This window comes from Artibeus jamaicensis, unplaced genomic scaffold (assembly GCF_021234435.1).
Source record: "Artibeus jamaicensis isolate MK-2021 breed Jamaican fruit bat unplaced genomic scaffold, CSHL_Jam_final contig_64, whole genome shotgun sequence".
Taxonomy (NCBI): domain Eukaryota; kingdom Metazoa; phylum Chordata; class Mammalia; order Chiroptera; family Phyllostomidae; genus Artibeus; species Artibeus jamaicensis.
Window position 1 is genome coordinate 3303864 of NW_026521911.1, and position 18282 is coordinate 3322145.

The 18282-nt window shown below is 45.1% G+C and overlaps 1 protein-coding gene across 1 annotated transcript in view; it reads right to left on the reverse strand.

The window, feature by feature from the left end:
- Positions 1 to 18282, reverse strand: part of XRRA1 (X-ray radiation resistance associated 1) — a 60029-nt gene that overhangs the window by 32523 nt on the left and 9224 nt on the right. Inside the window, exons 4-8 of the mRNA XM_053670786.1 lie at positions 15915 to 16096; positions 12709 to 12780; positions 11656 to 11728; positions 9694 to 9791; positions 3492 to 3625 (exon numbers count right to left, since the gene is read on the reverse strand). Of these exons, the coding sequence (XP_053526761.1) occupies positions 3492 to 3625; positions 9694 to 9791; positions 11656 to 11728; positions 12709 to 12780; positions 15915 to 16096 (559 nt within the window). The remainder of the gene's footprint in view (positions 1 to 3491; positions 3626 to 9693; positions 9792 to 11655; positions 11729 to 12708; positions 12781 to 15914; positions 16097 to 18282) is intronic.

Consider the following 18282-nt stretch of genomic DNA (forward strand, 5'->3'; position numbering starts at 1 on the left):
GCTAGTCCTCCAGATTTTTTCAGAATATCATGAACACTTAAAAAACTCCCTGGTTTGGGGGTCCTGTACTACAGACGCAGACTTTGTGTAACAGGGTGCAGTCAGGAGGGGAGCCCTAAAAGGATTTGGAGTGGGGTCCAGAACGCAAGGTTTCCAGGAAGTATTAAGATGTCCTCACCCTCGCCCGCCCCCTGCCCTGGGGGAAGGGACAAATGGAGCAGGACCATTGAGAGCTGTTTTGCATAGCAACAGTTTTGCAGCTAACCTCTGAAATGGTGATTTAACATATCTATAACCTTTAACTGGTTTCATAGATATGTTAAATAGCTGTGGCCATGCTTTGAGCCAGGGAGAAGGGAGTGACTTCTACCCAGGATGTAACTGGGGGCTGGACCCCCGAGTTACAGCACCTGCATGAAAGCTTGGAGTTGACTGGCTCCACACCATGGGGCCACACCTGCCCAGACTCACTATGGCAGCCCAGTAAAGCTGGGAGGATATGAGAGTCCTGGCAGGTGTAACTGCTTGTGGGAGGAGTCAGAAATGGGGCTGCAAAGGAGGACTGGCTCAGGGATTTAAACGCAGACATGGTAGCCATTGAAGAGAGCCACGCAGTTTTGCCAGAGTGGGGACCCCTGCAGCCAGGTGAAGAAGAAAGCCACGTGCTTTTGGCAGAGTGTGAACCCCTGCAGCTTTGGTAGAAGAGGCCCATGCAGCTTTGGGGTGCTCCCTTTGGTGGCGTGGCCTAGGAAGCAGGAGAGACTTTGCCTGGAAGAAGGGTGAAAGAACTCTTTGCCGGTAAGCCATGAGAGGGTGCCACATGACTTTGGATTAATTGGAGATCCTGCCTGGACGGCGACACAGCTGATGGTGCAAGTGGCCTAGAAACACGGACGTGTGCTTCTTTTCCTGAGATATGGTACCCCGAATTAGGGCAGGGGGAGAAGGAAGTGCTGTGGGCATCTGTGGTTATCCTAAAGGACTTTGATATTTTTATGGGAACATCAGGTCACTTGATATTTTACGTCTGTATAGCTTTGAATAAACCTTTCCTTTCCTTTTCACAAATCTCTGACATTGAGAGATGTCTTTCCTCTGGCGGCAGACAGACGAGCCCAGTAGGTATTAGTATACCATCCTTGGGAGGGGCCCCTGTTTTCTGTAACAGTTTTTGGCATCCCTCGGTGGGCCAAATATTGCCCCCCTTGGACCTCTGGTAACATTTGGACAAATCGAAACTACTAAGAAAGAGTATAAAGGTGAAGAAAAACAGCAGGCTGAAAGAGGATAACTGAGGATTGCCAACATTTAAGAAGCTGGTAGAGGAAGAGGAATCCACAGAGCACATTGAATGTGGACAGACAAGTGAGAAGAAAATAACAATAATATTTGTCTGGAGCCTCACAGTCTTCAAGGTACAATGATTCCAACTGATACTCCGATGAAAGTAGGAGTGCATTTATTCTCCCCATCTCCTATGTAAGGAAACAGGAGCACAGAGTAGTGGAGACCTGCCTTACTTTATGTAGCAAAGTCTATTCCTGTTGAAAACAACTGGAATAATGAATAAAATAAAATGGAAAAAATGTCTATTGCTTAAAATCATGTCGGAGATGTGAAGAGAGTAAGGGAGTTTTATGCCAAAACCTAAATATCCAGAGACGGGAACTGAGCACAAGAAGCCACTTTTGCTTTGAGGACACTCGCTTACTGAAATAGGAGGAGGGCCCTGTGACTGGAGACCCCCATGTGAATCTGGGACCCTAAAGAGACATGCCTCGGGAGAGAGTGAACCAGAACTGCACCCATTTCCTCACCCCAGAGCCAGGGGAAGATGGCCTTGGAGTGAACAGCCAAGGGGAGTGGGAAGGGCCGACTGGCACCCTCACAAAACTGTAGCCCAACTTTGTATCATCAGAGTGACTCAGAAAATATCCAGCTAGTTTGGTTTAAATTGGTTCCATACTGCATACCCCTAGGAACCTGGCCAAAATAAATGGAAAATTTCATGGTACTGCAGACTAAATAACATGGGCCAACTCTCCTGAGTATAAATGAGAAAGTGCAGAACACACACACACACACACACACACACACACACACACGATCTTCTTTAAGGCATCTGGGAACTAACCAGCTGTGAAAAACTACAATGGGTGGAGGAAGTCAGTATTTGGAAGAGGGGATGCAAAGGGGATCATGTAATATTTGGGGTCATTTTCCCACTAGGGCTGTGTGAAGAGAGGCTGAGAAAGCCTCACAGCCAGAATGAAGGCTCCATGAATTAACAAGTGAACATGAGAGCAGCTCCTCTGACCACTGTGCCTGACAATCTACTGGCAGCAGTTTTGCTTCTCATCCTCTGACGCTGAGCTCTTCTGAGTTAGAGGTCTTAGTTTCCCATGGAGGAATACTTTGGCAAAGGACACGAGAATATGTAATTCCACTGAACTGGAGGTTGAGTTTGCTACTGGCCACTTGGGTTCCTTGTCCCACTGAAGCAATTGGCAAGAAAGAAGAGGTTTACCATTTTGGCTGGGTGACTGATACTGATCATCAAAAGTAGATATGATCGCTATTATCCCTTGAGGCAGGAAGGAGTATATTTGGAATCCTGGAAATGATCTGGTATTCTTCTCAGAAGGGTTGGGTTTAGTCATCAAAGTTAATGGAATTTTTGCAAGATAAAAGAGGTCCAGAGAGGGATGGTGGGGATGGTTGCACAACAATGGGAATGCACTGAAGCCGCCGACCTGTGCACTTAAAAATAGTTAAGATGAGAAGCCTTCTGACAGGGAAAGGAGGGAGGTCTGAGACCCTTGAAACATGTACAGATTCTGCATAAGAAGAGAATGTAATGGTGACCTCTGGAGTCAGACAAGCTTCATTCAAATCCAGGCTCTGCCACTGACTGGATCTGTAACCCTGGGAGAGTTATGTAACTTAGCTGCGTTTCAATTTCCTTGTTCATAAGATAGGGATAATAATAGGACAGCTAGCTACCCTGTAGGGTTCTTTCGAGGATTAAATGACTTAGTATGTGTTAAGTGCTGGGAACAGTGTCTGGCACACAGTAAGCACTACATATGTGCTATTATTATTGAGAGGAAGAACCAGTACATTGTGGCCAGAAGGCATGGCCTCCGCAAATGTGCAGAATGGGAATATGCAAAGTTTATTTAGAGGGTTCAGGAAGAATAGTTTGGCTAGAGAAATATCCACAATTTATCAGCAACCCATCAGAGGCAGGTGAAGCAACCTGCCTCTCCTAACAGCACAGAGGAGTGGCGGAGATGCAGCTGAGGCCTCCCTCTCCTTCAGGACCCTGCTCCCACGGCTGCTGTTACTGGGAGCTTCGGTAGATGGCATTCTCTGGCTTGGAGCACTCACAGCCTGTCTTTGCAGCACTTCTAAACTGCTCTGGACTATTTATACCCAGGCGGAGGTTCATGAGAGAACACATGGGATGGACTCTGGGAAGTAGAACTCACTGCTCTGTGACAGCCAAACTCGGTGGCAGGGAGGTGAGCCCATTGCCTGTGAGAAGCAGGACACGGAGGTGTGGCAGAATCCCCAGATCACAGATGGCATCCGCAGTCAGGCTGTTGAAGGAAAGGTCCAGGAACTATAGTATAAAGATATTGTAAGGAAAGGAGGAACATAAGTACTATGCATGACAATGATTTTTATAGATGAGGTGGGAGTTTGCTACTTTTTTTAATCTTTTGGGTGTCCAATCACCTACAGGCTAAAACAATTCTGACTCTTTGTACTAACACTTGAGGTCTACTAGAGTCAGTTCCCAACCTATTTGCCAGCCTAAGCTCCTATTGCAAACCTTTATTTATGCTTTAGTGCTAGTCAAAGTGACTCTTCCCCATTCCTTGCCTCACCTCACCTAGAGATCTTTGCTTGAGTTGTTCATTCAACCAGGAATGCCTTTCTTCATGTATCTCAATCTAAGCTCCAAAAGACCAGCTCAAAAGCTGCTTCCTTACAAAACCTTTCCTAATTCTCCAGCTAGATGGAGTCTCTCCTCTGATTTTGATTGATTTTTCTAGACTGCTCTGGGGGTCTTTCTAGCAGTAAGCCAGTTATCTGCGATAGCTGGACACATGTCTGAGGAGTAAGGATGGTGGTACATGGCTTGCCTAGCAGAGTCCTGGCACACAGAGGTGGACCAGACTGTCAACTCTCTGAGGTCAAGGGCCATGTCACTATATCTCTGTATCCTTGCAGCCTAGCTTAGGACCTGGCACTAAGTAGGTGTACATAAACTATCAGCTGAAATGAACTGGCTTATAAGGATAATGACCCAACCTGTCGCCCCATCATCAACAACCTTCTATCAGATAGTTGACTGGGATCAGAAGCCAGTCAGGAAACTGAGTTTTCCTCTACAAACAAAAAGGCAAGTGGGGTAAAGGATATGGGCACGGTCTTTATTTACTCTCTTCTGAGCCTCTGTAAACATTCACTTTAGCTCTCATGTACAAGTCTGCTCCCTCTCAGCTACACACATCCATAGCAGCACATTGAATGGGGCCAGTTTCAGCATCTTATGCAGCTGGTGCAGAAGCAAGGTATTTGGTCAGTCATTGAAGTATAGTACAAAGTCAGACATCTACAACTGACCGCAGGTCACTGTCAGGGGAGGACTGGGTTTGGTCCTACTCCACTGAAGGAATTAATTGATAGGCTCTGTAGGCCTGGGTTTTTAAGTCCTGGCTAACTGTGTGATCTTGGGCAAATTACCTAACCTGAGCTTCCTAATCTGTAAAGTGGAAATATGAATGGGCCCATATGAGGAATTCTGTAGGTAAAGCCTGTACCATGGAGTCTAGTACACAGTAAATGCTCAGTTGATGTTGACTGTCGTCGACATTACCATCCCTTCCTTCGAGGCCACTCTCCACTGAAGGTTTACTTTGAATCGGTTCCTGCCCTCTGCAAGTTCACCACCTAGTCGCACAACTAAATACATATGTGTCTGCTAAGTAGCAATGCTGCTGGGATAGATACCAAGCACAGACCAATGGAAGCACAAAAGAAGGAATGGTCAGCTCTACCAGGGGTCCAGACAAGCTTCACAGAGCAGCTGTCCTCAGAGACTAGTGTGTATTCACCAAATTGTTAAGAGCAAAAAACACCCCAAAAACCATGCAGTGCAGCAAGTAGTATGTATAGAAGGCAGGAGGCAGGAGACAGCTTTGCTTGTTCTGATAACTATAAATGGTCTGGCTATAATTAGAATCCATATTACTAAGAGAGAGCTCGATAAGACTGGATAGGCTATGAGAGGTGCCAAGCACCTAATGAGCGCCAAGTTCATGCTGCCAGCAGCAAATTTCAAGGTTTGAGAGTTTACACAAAAGGGTGATCCCACTTGGCAGGGGCAAAGAGAGAAGCAAGGCTTCAAGGAGGAAGGCCTGGAAAGCTGGCTTGGACAAGGACAGGTAGAGGTGGGGAAAACTCTCTCCCCGTGGAAAGCAAGTTTGGACCCAACATTAAACAGCTAAATGTGGGTGGTCAACAGACAATGGATTCTACGTCCTTAGGGTCTCTGATACCAGTTCCCTCCAACTATTTTTCATGTGGAGGCTACAGTGAATTTTTCTACAGTACAGTTCTGACCCTATTACCCCTCAGTTCCAAACCCTTCAGCGGATCCTTATTGCCCACAGGATAGGACTCAAACACCTTAGCAAGACTTCCCAGGTTCTCCACGGTTTCTCTTCCGCCACCTCTTCAGGCTCATCTTTCCACACTCTGCTGTATCACACTCCCCACACCGACCACCCCGAGCTGTTTCACCACTGTTTGCGCTCAGGAGTTGGCAAACTAAGGTCTGTGAGCCAAATCCAACCTGCTGCCTATTTTGTTCGACCTGTGAACTAAGAATACTTTTTACATTTTTAAATGGTTGGAAAAAATCAAAAGAAGAATAGTACTGTATGAAAATTATGTGAAATTAAAGTTTCCACATCATAAAGTCTCAGTGGAACACAGCCGTGCTCATTGTTTATGTGCTGTCTATGGCTGCTCTCCTCCTCCGACAGCGGAGTTGACTAGGTGTGACCATATGGACCACAGAGCCTAAAATATTCATGGTCTGGCCTCCTGCGGAAAAAGTTTGCTGACCCCTCTTGTAGCTGCTTTAGCTATGTAATGTAGGATCCAGATTTGCTTTCCATAGAATTAGGGGCAGCTCAAAGAAATGAATAGTCTTAGAATCACAGATCAGAGAATTTCACAGCTGGCCCAGAATTTCCAGAGGGGAAACTTAAGTCCCAGAGAGAATGCGTTATTTGGCCATGGGGGTACGCCAAAGTAGTGGTAGGACCAAGACTGGAAACAAGTTTTCCCGACTCTCAGGGCAAGGCTCCCACTGACCCCTTTTCAGACCTGGTTGCAGAGAATCAAATCATGGCAAAATTAAGTTTATCTACATTGACTCCTAAAGAATTCTACTCTGGATGGCAGCCTTTCTGGCAAACGAGGGCAGAAGATTCCTAACCTGGCTACTGCATCAGCTGAGTCACATAAAAATTTTATCACAAATCAAAATATTCATTACTATGAGCTGCAAATTCAGGACATTTGACAGGTTTATTCTTTTTCTTAGAGAGCCCTTGCAAATCAGAGAGATGAAAACAAAAGACTGGCCAAGAGGTTTGGTCTTATTTATATTCTGCATTATCACTTTGGTCTGTTCTCTCTCTTTATTCTCGCCCAAGAGCTTTTTTTTTTTTTTTCATTGCTTTTAGAGAGAGAGGAAGGGAAAGAGGAAAGGGAGAGAGAGAAACTTTGATGCAACAGAGAAGCACTGATTGGTTGCCTCTAATATGTGACCTGACACAGGGTTGGGGAGGGAGGGTCAAGGATAGAACCTGCACCCTCGGCATGTGTGCTGACCAGGAATCAAACCCACAGCCTTTTGGTTATGGGACGATGCTCTGACCAACTGAGCCACGTCGGCCAGGGCTGGTCGGCTCTATCATGTAAATAAATTCCCCTGGCTAAGGCTGAGTCTGCTGGGTAAATACTATTCATCGGAAGCTATCAAACTATGAAGTAGAACATCTAAGAAGTCAATTGTGATCAACCCGTAGATCCAATCTAGTCAGTTGTGGGGTCAGAGACTATAGTCAGGTCCCCTCCCCAACAGCCCACTGGCACTTGAAACAGGGGTTTGAAATAGTAGGTGTAAGGAAGACAAGATACCTGGCACCATGCATGACACAAAGGAGCTCAATAACTACTTTTTAAAAAGTAAAATAATGAACAAATGGAAGGTCATAAAAACTCCCAGGCTTGTAGGTCAGGGTAATGACTCCCTGTATCTCTAGAATATCTGGAACCTATTTCCCACTATCTATACCAAAATCTAATATAAAATGTTTTTAATGTAGCACAAAATTGAATCAGTTGCTACAAATTTACTCTGTTTTATTGGACTTTTAGGAGTTATGCTTCCTGGACAAGTCTGAGGACCACTCCTGTTCCAAATCATGGAAATCCTTATAATCCTCAATATAATGAAAACACAGAGCGAAAGTCCATTACATTCAGTACAGCTTTCAGAATGCAAGGACAGCCCTGGCCAGAGTGGCTCAGTTGGTTGGAGCATCATCACATAGACCAAAAGGTCGTGGATTTGATTTTCTGGTCAGGGCACATGCCTAGGTCATGGGTTTGGTCCCTGGTTGGGGCATGTGTGAGAGGCAACTGATTGATGTTTCTCTCCCTCCCTCCCTCCCCCTCTCTAAGCATGTTCTCAAGTGAGGACGTAAAAACATTTTTTAAAAATACAAGGACACATAATCCATTATAGGAGGATTGCCTTCCCAAGCAGTTATAACTTTTTTTTCCTTTTCAATGTTCACCTGAGGATATATTTTACTGATTTGAGAGAGGAAGGAAAGGAGAGAGGGGGTGCAGGGTAGGGGGAGGGGAGAGATAGGGAGAGAGGAACATCAGTGTGAGACAGAAACATCCATTGTTTGTATTCTTGTACGTACCCTGACCAGAGACTGAACCCACAACCTAGGCATGTGTCCTGCCCAGGAATTGAACCCTCAATATTTTGGTGTACAGGACAATACTACAATGGAGCCACCTGGCCAGGGTCCAAGCAAGCAGTTAAAACTTCTTAAAACTTTGGCATATAAAGGACATCAAGTTTAAAAAAAATTAATTCTATGTAAGGTCTCTCTCTCTCTCTCTCTGCCAAGACCAGGTTAAATGGGGCTTTTGTGAAGAAAGGCTGACTACTGATATTTGCAGATTATTTAATTTAAGTCACAAACTCTTTGGGATCAACCCGAAAGTTTGAATTGAAAATGCTTCTGCTATAAGGCCAATGTGCAGGGAAGACACTGCTCAGCAAGGGAGCCTGGCCCGATGCCCAGACCCACACCTGGCTCCAGCTCTGTTGTCCTCTACTCTCCAAGTACATAGTGACTCTCAGGTAGTGACAAAAGCTCTGTGTCTTTGTGAAAAGTGGCATTAAAGTTTTTGTGCAAGTTGAAGAGACAGATAACTTGAAGTACAAGAGCCGTGTACAAAATGTATGACTATGGGAAATTTAATTTAGCAGAAAGCCAAGAGTGCAAACTAATTTTTCTGTATTTTCGAATCTGGGGTTTAGAGAGCAGATGCAGATGTTCAAATGTCAAGAGTCTGCTGTAGCACTCACAAGAGTCCTATATTAATTCACACTCATCTCTGGGCCTATGGACTAGGCCTATAGCCTGCTTCATCCAAGCCCGATGCGACCAATCTGGCTCACTCAGACCAGAATGAGTCTCTGGAATCAGTCCATAATGCCTCTAGTTCAGGTGGTCCACTCTGCTGTACCTACCTAGCACTTAACTCCCACTTGATCCAGATCTCCCCTCAAGCTCTCCTTCCTTTAACACTCTGTTTAAATTCACTTTTCTGTGTAGACCCTTCAGACATGAACTTTGGCATTTTTTTCCAGGACCATGTACTAATAGGACAAAAGCCCCTCTTTCAGACCCTCTTTGCCAGGGTTAGCTGGACCCCATAAAGCATGACTGACCCTAATTGTTTTGTGAGCCTTTATCCGCAGGACTAAAAAATTACTGGAAGTGCCCTGAAGGCACAGAGGCTCCGGGAACTTACGAAACAGGACATGCCAGGAACAGGACATGCCAGACCACAGGGATGGGACCCTGAGCCCAAAGATAACATTGAGACAAGCTGCAGCCTGTGCAAGACCAACTGAAACATCCTGCTCTACAACCACCCCAGTCCCCTTGCCCTTGAGGAAAAACTCGAAGCCCCCACCCCTCAGGGCTGGTGCATTTCTCCATACCTAGCCCTTCTCTTGGGAATGTGGAAACAATTAAAACTTTGCTCTCTGCACTTTCTTCCCTTTGTGAATTCTTTCACAACCCATGTCACTAGCCACCCTAACATGCACCATGGCCATAGCAATAATATATTCTCATCTATGTGCCATTGCTGCCACAACCACCGCCACCAGCAAACCCATACTCCCATCACTACCCCCAGCCCTACCACCCTCCCCAGAGGACTGCCCTGAAGCGTCTGGCTGTAAAGGCCCTGAGAAGCCTTTTCCAACAGTTATAAGCAGTAGAGAGACCACTACACCCATTCTTTACAGGGAAACAGGTGAGCACCAAATAGTCCCTACCTCCAACTTACTTCCAAGAAGTTAAAGTCTCCATTTTTCACGTAGACTGTTTTGATGCCATTAAATGCAAGGTCCAGTTCCTTTAAGGCCGGAAACGTGTGAAATACTTCTATAGGGGGAGGAGAAAGAGAATCTTCAGCTTGTGACAGACTTAAGAGAAAGATATTAACAGTGGTCATTTACTGGGTTCCCACTGGGTTGGGCCAGGCACTGTGTAAGGTGCTTTACATGCATGACCTCTAAATCTCTAACAATCCTGGAAAATCGAGAGTACTATTTCCCTTCCACTGCTGAGGCATCCAAGGCTCAGCTAGGCTGAGTGATTTGCTAAAACAGAATTTCTGGAGAGTGAAGGGCCAAAAAGTGGATCTAAGTCTGTTTAACTCCAAAGACCATTTAAAACATTACAATGAAATATAAGATAAAAAGTTGAATGTGTCACCTAAAACAGTAAGCAAAACAAGACAAAACACTCAGAAAAAATAATAATCTCCTTTAATCTCAATACCCAGAGATAACTCTGGAAAGTTCCATGCATCTCCAAGCTTTCTCTCAGGTGTGCACTGAAACACCCTTCTTTTCACAGAAATGGAAGCATACCATTCACACTGTAACATGACTTGCCTTTTTCCCTTAGAATTATTCCTGTCAAAACACACAGATCTGTATAATGTCTGAATTACACTCTACAATGTAGACATACCCTAGTTTATTTAACCATTCACCTACTGGGAGCTTTTAGGCTATCTGGACAAAAGGTAAGAACACTTCTCCCCTTCTATATGACAACTGGACCTTAGGTTAACTTTCTAGCCCTATTCCCTGGTAACCTGAAGCAAACCGTATGACAACTATGTCACTAGGCAGGACTGCTGTGGTAAAAATCACATCTGGACTAGGGGAAAGTATAAACGGACAATAAACATCTGAAGGAGGCACCATAATTTTGAGCTTCCCTGGCGACTCCTATAACTGGACATGTCCTTCACAGGAACTCTATGTGCAATGTCTATGGAGTGTCACAGTAGCTGTTTGTTCCTGTGGGGAGTGACATTTCTAAGCCAGAGTGGCTCCTGCGCCCACCCAATGAGAGTCTCATAGTCCTGGACCTGGGCTGGAGGGCAGAGAGACTGGCTCACAGATGGTTCATGGACTGCCTCTCAGAATGCTATGAGGGCTCCATGTCCTCAAACGGAAGAGGAACTGCTCATGCGGTATGGCTGGCACACTGCACGGAATTACTCAGAGCCTTCAAAGTGAACCTGGTGTTACGGTGGTCTGGTAAGTCCATCCTCCTCAGAGACACCACTGAGTCTTTATTTACTTTATTTTTAAAAAATATTTTATTTATTTAGTTTTGGAGAGAGGGGAAGGGAGGGAGGGAGAGAGGGAGAGAAACATTGATGTGTGAGAGATACACCGATCGGTTGCCTCTCAAGCTCTCTCAACTGGGGACATGGCACACAACTTAGACATGTGCCTAGACAGGAACGGGCAGTCTATTTAAAATATGTTCAAGGCTCTCTTTACCTGCAGGATTAAGTCTCACCGGAACATGACCTGGATGCATTCATTTTTAAAAGCCAAAAATTCACATAGTCCTGTCACCCAGCAGGGGGCGCTGTGGGCTTGCTGAATAAACAAGAAGGCTTTATGCTCCAACAGGAGCTCTTAATCTGTATATACCCACCTCATTTGAGCCTACCAGGCATCTTACCTTGGGGAGAAGGAAAGCAAGGGAATTATCTCCTTTTACAGATAGAGGACGCAGCAGCTCATAGAGAAATGTTCTAAGTAGGCGGCGCCCACTGTGGGTTGGAATCCAGGTCTGTGTGCCCTCTAGCCCCCAGCTTACTGCACTCCAAAAAGAGATGCCGGCCAGCCATGGATGGACTGCCAGGCAGGTTCTAACACGAGTGACTGGCTGTGCGGGCCAAGAGGCAGAAGACAGCTCTCAGGAAGGAAAGGCTCACCTAGAGGCAGCAGGTTTTCTGAGGCATTGATGTAAATCACAGAATCAAAATGCTTGAAGTCCTTTTCCTTGGCCTGTGCGAAGGCATTTCGAAAGAATATTCAGAAAAGTAGTGAAAGATACTCTGAAGACAAATGTAACACTATCCAGCTTTAATATAAATCTGAATATTTTGCTGTCCTTGCTTCAAGTTTCTTTAAAGAAATAAAACATTTCAGAGGATTCCCCCCATATCCATTCCCCATCACATTCTCCAATCTCTTTCCCACAGATGATGGTGATGCTGAATTGGTGATTATCATTCTCATACTTATATTACATATATGTGCCCATGAAACACATATAGTATCATTTACACATTTTAAAAACTATATTAAATGCAGCATATTGTATTCTGCGACTTGCCTTTGTTACTCAAAACTGGTTTTGAGATTTACTTGTGTTGTACATGTAGCTCTAGCTCACTCACTTTAATTGCTGTAGAGTATTACACAAGCAATCGTTCTTCATATGCCAGAAGAAGGCCTACAAACCAAAAATATGTGCCATAATATCCTGTATTATGGCATATCCAAATACAATGGCTAATGGGAGGCCACACATTCAGCTCTGAGGTGCCTGCCTATCAGTAATGCAAAGAAAGGAACATGACTTATTACATGAGTCACAGCGTCTATACGTTAAGAACAAACCAGCATCTTGAGAGAAGCAGTAACTTCTGGCACTAACACCCGACAGAAATTTCTCCTGCAGGTTCTTTTGATAGGAACTCTGTCACATAAGTACATGCCAACAAATTTCTACAGCAATTCAAACCTACTTCCACAAGGCTAGTTCCTTTAATTCACCTCACATGGAATAATAGCAATACCAAATTTAGAACAAAAGATTGTGTCTTAATGTTGCCTCCACCCAATGAGTCCTTGTGTGACCCACCCCCTCCTTTGTGACAAAATTCCCATTCCCCAGGGACTCTGAAGGTCCCATGGATAGAGAGCCAGGAGCCACCCCAGGTCTGACTCATCCTGATTCCACTTCTGCTGGCTGGCCTTACCTTGGAGAACTTCAGGCCACTCACATTGATCGTGCACAGGTCTGATGGCTTCCTCACACAATGGTGCTTCAGCTGGAATACAGTGCAGAGAACCAACTCTCAAGGCCCCAACAAAGTTTATATAGTTGGCCAAGACAACAAATGACTCCCTGTTGAGGAAGGCAACCTGGTACAGTGGGAAGGGTGTGGGCTTTGAAGCTGTTCAGAACCAAGCTACCTCTCAGCTTCCCATCTGTAAGACGGGGAGAGTAACATTGGCTTTACAGGGTTCTTAGGAGGACTCATTCCTCTCTGTTCCTTGTCTGCCTTTTTGGGCCCCACTTCCTCTATCTGGCTCTAAAAACCTGTATTTCTGGGGCTTAACCAATCTTATACATTTGTTATAATTTGTTCATTCATTCATTCTTCTACTCATTCACCAAATATTTGCTAAGCACTACACTGGGCCATGCATTATGCTAAATATATCAACAAACTTTCTTTTTATCCTAACGATTATTATCTCCCCTTTAAAGTGAAAAAAATAAGGCTAAAATGCCTTGCCTGATGTCCTATTGCTGGTAAGCGAGAGATCTATGATTTGAATCCAAATCTGTAACCACTCAACTCTGTGCTCTTTTGACCACCATATGTTGCCCCTCATAACTAAAGTGTGGGGAGAAAATTTCAGCTTTGGAGCTGCTACTTCAGTGTAACAGATCCTTACTTTTTGTCCTGCTAATCACTTATTTATGGTGTCTTTTATGTTTAGACATGGAACAAGGCATTGGGAAGATAATGAAGAGAAAACAGAACGATTCCATGTCTTCATACAACTTACAGATGCATGGAAGCCAAGTAGTAAGCAAGTTTTTATAATGCAATAAATAATTTAAATGAGAAATTCAAGATGCTAAGGGTGACAACATAAGAAGTCCTAATCTTAGTCTGGGCGTGAGAAAATACTGACTTGAAGAAGTAATATTTCAGCTGAGACCTGAGAGTTAAGTAGGAATTGGTCCCATGGGAGCGGGTGGTGGGGGGCTGTGAAAGCTATCAAGACAGGAAAAAGCAAGGTACTTTTGAAAGGATGACAAACAAGGTAAGGCAAGAGAGGCGGTCATTAGATCATTTGGGCCCATGACGGCTCTGTGAAGGGTGTGGATTTTACCCTCCAGTCAACGGAAAGCTGTCAGAGGGTTTTTGGCAGGGGAGAGCCCAACCTACCAGACATTGTTAATTGCCTTCCCTAGAGCTACTTCTCAGCTTATTCCTTGCTAAAGAACCCTGATAGTATTCACATTTCTCTGAGTGGTCAAGTCCTTAAGCTCCAGCTCCAAGGCATACATCCTGGCTTGTCTCATCCAGTCACAGAGGTCACATTCCCCTGGCCAATAACTGTTGGGACATGTCATCTCTGTCTGACCAAAAAAATACTGGCTGCTGGGGGGTGAGAGGCCAGTTGTGGGGAGCTTTTTCTTACTTTTGAAAATAGACCTAAGACAGTGACAGGCAATCCCTCTTTTTCCCTCTGCATATTTTCCTTGACATGCGACGACCAGGGCTGATGCAGCCATCTTGGGACCCTGAAGGCAACGAGCCCAAGCAGGCAGGTTAACATGCTCAGGCTGCAAGAGCAGGAAGGTCGCGAGCCTGGATCTAGGGAGATGTCATTTAGCCAGTTAATTAACCTACTGTGGAATAACAATGCCTCTGGATTCTTTTTTCATGAAGTAAAAACTCCTAGTTGGTTTAAACTAGTTAGGAAGTCACTGAATTAATTAGTCCAATAAAAGATGATGGTAGCCCTGACTGAGGTAGTGCCAGTGGAGATGAGACGAATACAGATTTGACAACTACTAAGTGAAAGTCTCAGGGCTTGGCCATGGTGGGGGTGGGGGCAGTGAGGGAGAGGCAAGTGTCAGGCATAACCCCAGCTCGCTGGCTTTGTGACTGGGTAGATAATGGTGCCATCACAGAAACAGTACAGTAAACCCTAGAAAAGAGGTACGTTTTGGGACCTGGAGTAAGGATATTGGTGTAGTAAGTCAACATGAGGTGCCAGTGAGACATTCAAGTGGAACTATGTAATAGGCGGGTATCCCATTATCTGAAACACATCCTTGCTGCTTCTACTACCCAAAGTGGCAACACGGATAACAAGCCATCTCAGTTAATGTGGGACTGTGTGTGTTGCTGGAAACACAGGGGAAAAGAGGGCTGCAGTGGGAAGTGTTTCCCCCCCTCCTCGGTACTGTCGTTTCAGTCCTCCTGACCCCCAAGGAGGACTGAATAAAATCATGAAAGACATGCCACAGGACTCCTCAAAAAGCTTACAGCTCACCACCTGTAAGATGCCACCAGCTGTCCCCTCAAAGCCCTCTTTCAACATCTGATCTGTGCAGAAACCCATCTCTGGGGAACCACAAGCGAGCCTGGGAACAAAGTAGGCTGCCAGAGAGTTCTTCGTGGGGAGCTATGAGGACTGGACTGCACATTAACTTGGCTTACAAAATGTGTCTTTCTTTGCAAAGCCACCGAGGCATCCCATGGAGCAGATGTAAAATTACTGGCTGGTCTTCAACACAGTCATCCCACTCCACTCTCTAAAGCGTGGCCCTGGCACTGGGTAATATCTGCTTGGCTCTCCTGGCCTTCAGCCAGACACTGCACCCCAAGGACAAAGGTTGAGGCATGTAGAGCTTTCTCATCCCCCCTGCCCCTAGAGCGGTCTCCCCAGAGTGGAGCAGGAGTCTCTACACCCTTACAGGTGCAGGAACGGATCTTCAATTTACCATTCTCCCTGATTTACTCATTTGCTTCCCCAACTCAATTAAGAATTTTTACCTGATATAATGTAAAGGCACAGGCTTGGGAGAGGCCAGAGTTCTCATTCAGAATAGTTCTAATCCCAAGTAGACCAGAGTTCTAATTACCTGCCATAATTGACCTTGGCCAAAGCCAAGGAACACTTGGGGCCCCAGTTTTCCATCTGCACAAGAGCAGTGACATTACCGGGATGATAATATCTATCTTGCAAGGAGAATGTGAAGAAAGCTTCACACACAGAGAGAGCTGTGGGTCCCTTCATCCTCCTGCCTGGACTCAAGTTGCCACTCAATTTGCCAGTAGTTTGGGGTGGGTCCGGGGTGGTTGTACCAGAGTGGAGCGACCAGGACAGCCATCGGCTGATATCTCCAGCCATTCCAAGATGCATTTACTCTCACCAGAAAATTCAAGTCCAGCACGTGTCCAGGAATGTCCACTTGGTTTTTCCATCGAGTTCGTTTCTTTGCTCCGGCATCAAAGGAAATCTTCTGGCTTTCCTGAACTTCAGCTGGTGCCTCAATCATACGCTTGGACTTCTTTCTGAGGTTGCCTTTCCGAGCCACTAACCAATGTCCTCGGCCTGTGGAGGAGATCAGAACAGTGAGGAACAAACTCTTTCAAAGCCAAACCAAAATATACCTTCTCATTATCTTCTTTTTTTTAAAGATTTTATTTATTTATCTTTAGAGGGGAAGAGGAGGAGAGAAATATCAATGTATGGTTGTCTCTCATGAGTCCCCTGCTGGGAACTGGCCTGCAACCCAGGCACATACCCTGACTGGGAATCGAACCGCAATTGTGCGGTTTGCAGGCCTGCACTCAATCCACTGAGCTATACCAGCCAGGGCCTCTTATTATCTTCTATGCACCAGACACTGTGCCGCTGCTGGTGATGGGTTTGTGGGTGGAAGGCAGGAAATGTCTACATAACTATCTCAATTAATTGGCCCTGAACCCAGTAAAGATATGGTACTGCCCCATTTCACAGATGAAAAGTTTAAGACTCAAAGACGTGAAATGACTTGCTAATTTCTTTCCTCTACATTTTTGCCTCTAAACTGTAATTGTTCTTTAAGCCCCCTGATCAAGTATTTCCTGTTTTGTAAAACCTCTAGTGACTCCCCTCAGCAGGGCTGATGACCCTTCCATACCAGCCAGTTGCCACCCCATTTGTCATGTCTTGGGTAAATGTATGACGTCAGCTCAACCGGCTCCATCTTCCACCTTATCCAGGATCCCACCATTTCTACAGGAGAAAGACTGCTTCAAAGGCTCAGGATAGGAAAATGATAGGACACTGTCACTTTTTTAAAAACCCAGTAACTCAAGTTCACTACAGAAAGAACTAGAAAATGTATGTAAACAAAAGAAGATAAAGTTTACTAGTAAAATCACTTAAAAAATCATGATAACATTCTAGAATGTTTTCTCCATTGGCAATTTTTTAATTGCAAGGCATTTATTGCAACCTGTAATTATTTTATTCATTCACTTATTTACTGTCTTTCTTGCTCTCTAGAATGGCAGCTTCAAAGAGCACAGACTTTGATTCATTCATGTCAGTATTCTCAAGGCTTACAATAAGCTTACCATACTGTGAGTGTTGCTGAATGAACCCTGAGCCACAGTCTCTGCCCACAATCATCCATTCAGGCTTTACCTGAGCATCTACTTTGTGCTGGGACCTGGGGCTCTGGAGATGAGTAAGATGGAGGTCCTGACTCAAAGGAGCTTATAGGAGACCATTCTGTATGGCGTGGGCCCAGGTTCCAGTGGAAAGTGAGGTCTGATGCACAGGACCCATGCCCATGGATAGGTTCTCCCGTGGGGAATCAGGCCTGCATCGTACCTAGGCCTCTTTAAGACTTGCTTTTGCTAAAACTCCCTCACCCTGAATTGAGGCAGAAAGTGCTTACTGCAACTTCCTAAAGTTTGTGCTAAACCTCCCCTGTATCGAGTGTAACCAGTTCAACCACTTTTGCCCTTGGTCTACAACATCCTTCTCTTTGAATTAGCAACATTCTTTCCTTTGTTTTCTGTAAAAGGTAACCATCTAAAGTGAACCTGTGCATAGTAAATGAAGACCATCGTGTAATGTGCCCAGAAAAGCAATAAAAGCTTCTCAAGGCAAGGGTTGAGGCACTCTCCCCTTGAGAGAGTGGCCATGCTGTTCCTTTTCCTCCACGGGACTCAGTAGTCCATGTGAATTTGTCTCCTCTCATCCACAATGCAGCAGACACTGCTTGCCGGTGTCCGCATCAGAGCTCAAAAACATAAAGGGTGCTGTGAAAGCCCAGAGTGGGAGCTACCAGCCTAAGGGATGAGCTAGATCTAAGTTGAAAGTGTGGCAAACTCCGGCCAGCAGAGTCCACCTGTTGTGACTAAGGATGAGAATAAATGCACAGGTGACAGCAATCCTGTGGAGAAAAAGGGGACAGCATGCCCACTCTCTCAAGGGGAGAGTGCCTATGAATGCCTCAGCCACTCTCTCAAGAGAGCGCCCCAACCCTTGCCTAGACAGGCTTTTATTGTTTTTCTTGGGTCTTATATCAAAGAAGGATTTATTATCTATTACATGGAATATTATTGTCTACATTTTGGGTACAATCAAGGAAATGAAAATAACATGCAGAGGGGAATGGTGATGAGCTGATTAGCTCTGTCCTTGGGAAACTTCACACAGGCTTTGGAAATTACATTGAAGATAGACAATACACATTTGTTGTTTTAGACCAGGGTGATGGAGTTTTAGCAAGAGCAAGCCAT